This window comes from Phaethon lepturus, unplaced genomic scaffold, assembly GCF_000687285.1.
Source record: "Phaethon lepturus isolate BGI_N335 unplaced genomic scaffold, ASM68728v1 scaffold41718, whole genome shotgun sequence".
Taxonomy (NCBI): Eukaryota; Metazoa; Chordata; class Aves; order Phaethontiformes; family Phaethontidae; genus Phaethon; species Phaethon lepturus.
The window spans coordinates 1-202 of record NW_010557609.1 but is presented as its reverse complement, the minus strand read 5'-3'; the positions used below and the strand labels follow the sequence as shown (position 1 = coordinate 202).

The window sequence follows — 202 nt, the reverse complement described above, 5'->3', positions numbered from 1 at the left end:
CCCCGGGCCCCCCAGCAAGCACAACAGAGGCCACAGGCGATGGCACCTTCAGCGCTGCTGCAGTCCAGGAGCTCCCCATCGCCTCCACCGCCCACGTGCAGCACACACGTGCCTCGCACGGTGCCAGTGCCTCGCACGCTCACAGTGTGAAAAGCACAGGTAGCGTGGCAGAGGGGACGCCCACGCTTGGCCTTCCTCCCCG

At 68.3% G+C, this 202-nt stretch overlaps 1 protein-coding gene across 1 annotated transcript in view; it reads left to right on the top strand.

The window, feature by feature from the left end:
• Window positions 1-159, top strand: part of TTLL6 (tubulin tyrosine ligase-like family, member 6) — a gene marked incomplete at both ends in the record, with an annotated part of 12,291 nt that extends 12,132 nt beyond the window's left edge. The window contains one exon of the mRNA XM_010292805.1: window positions 16-159. Within this exon, the coding sequence (XP_010291107.1) occupies window positions 16-159 (144 nt within the window). The remainder of the gene's footprint in view (window positions 1-15) is intronic.
• Window positions 160-202: the final 43 nt, after the last annotated feature.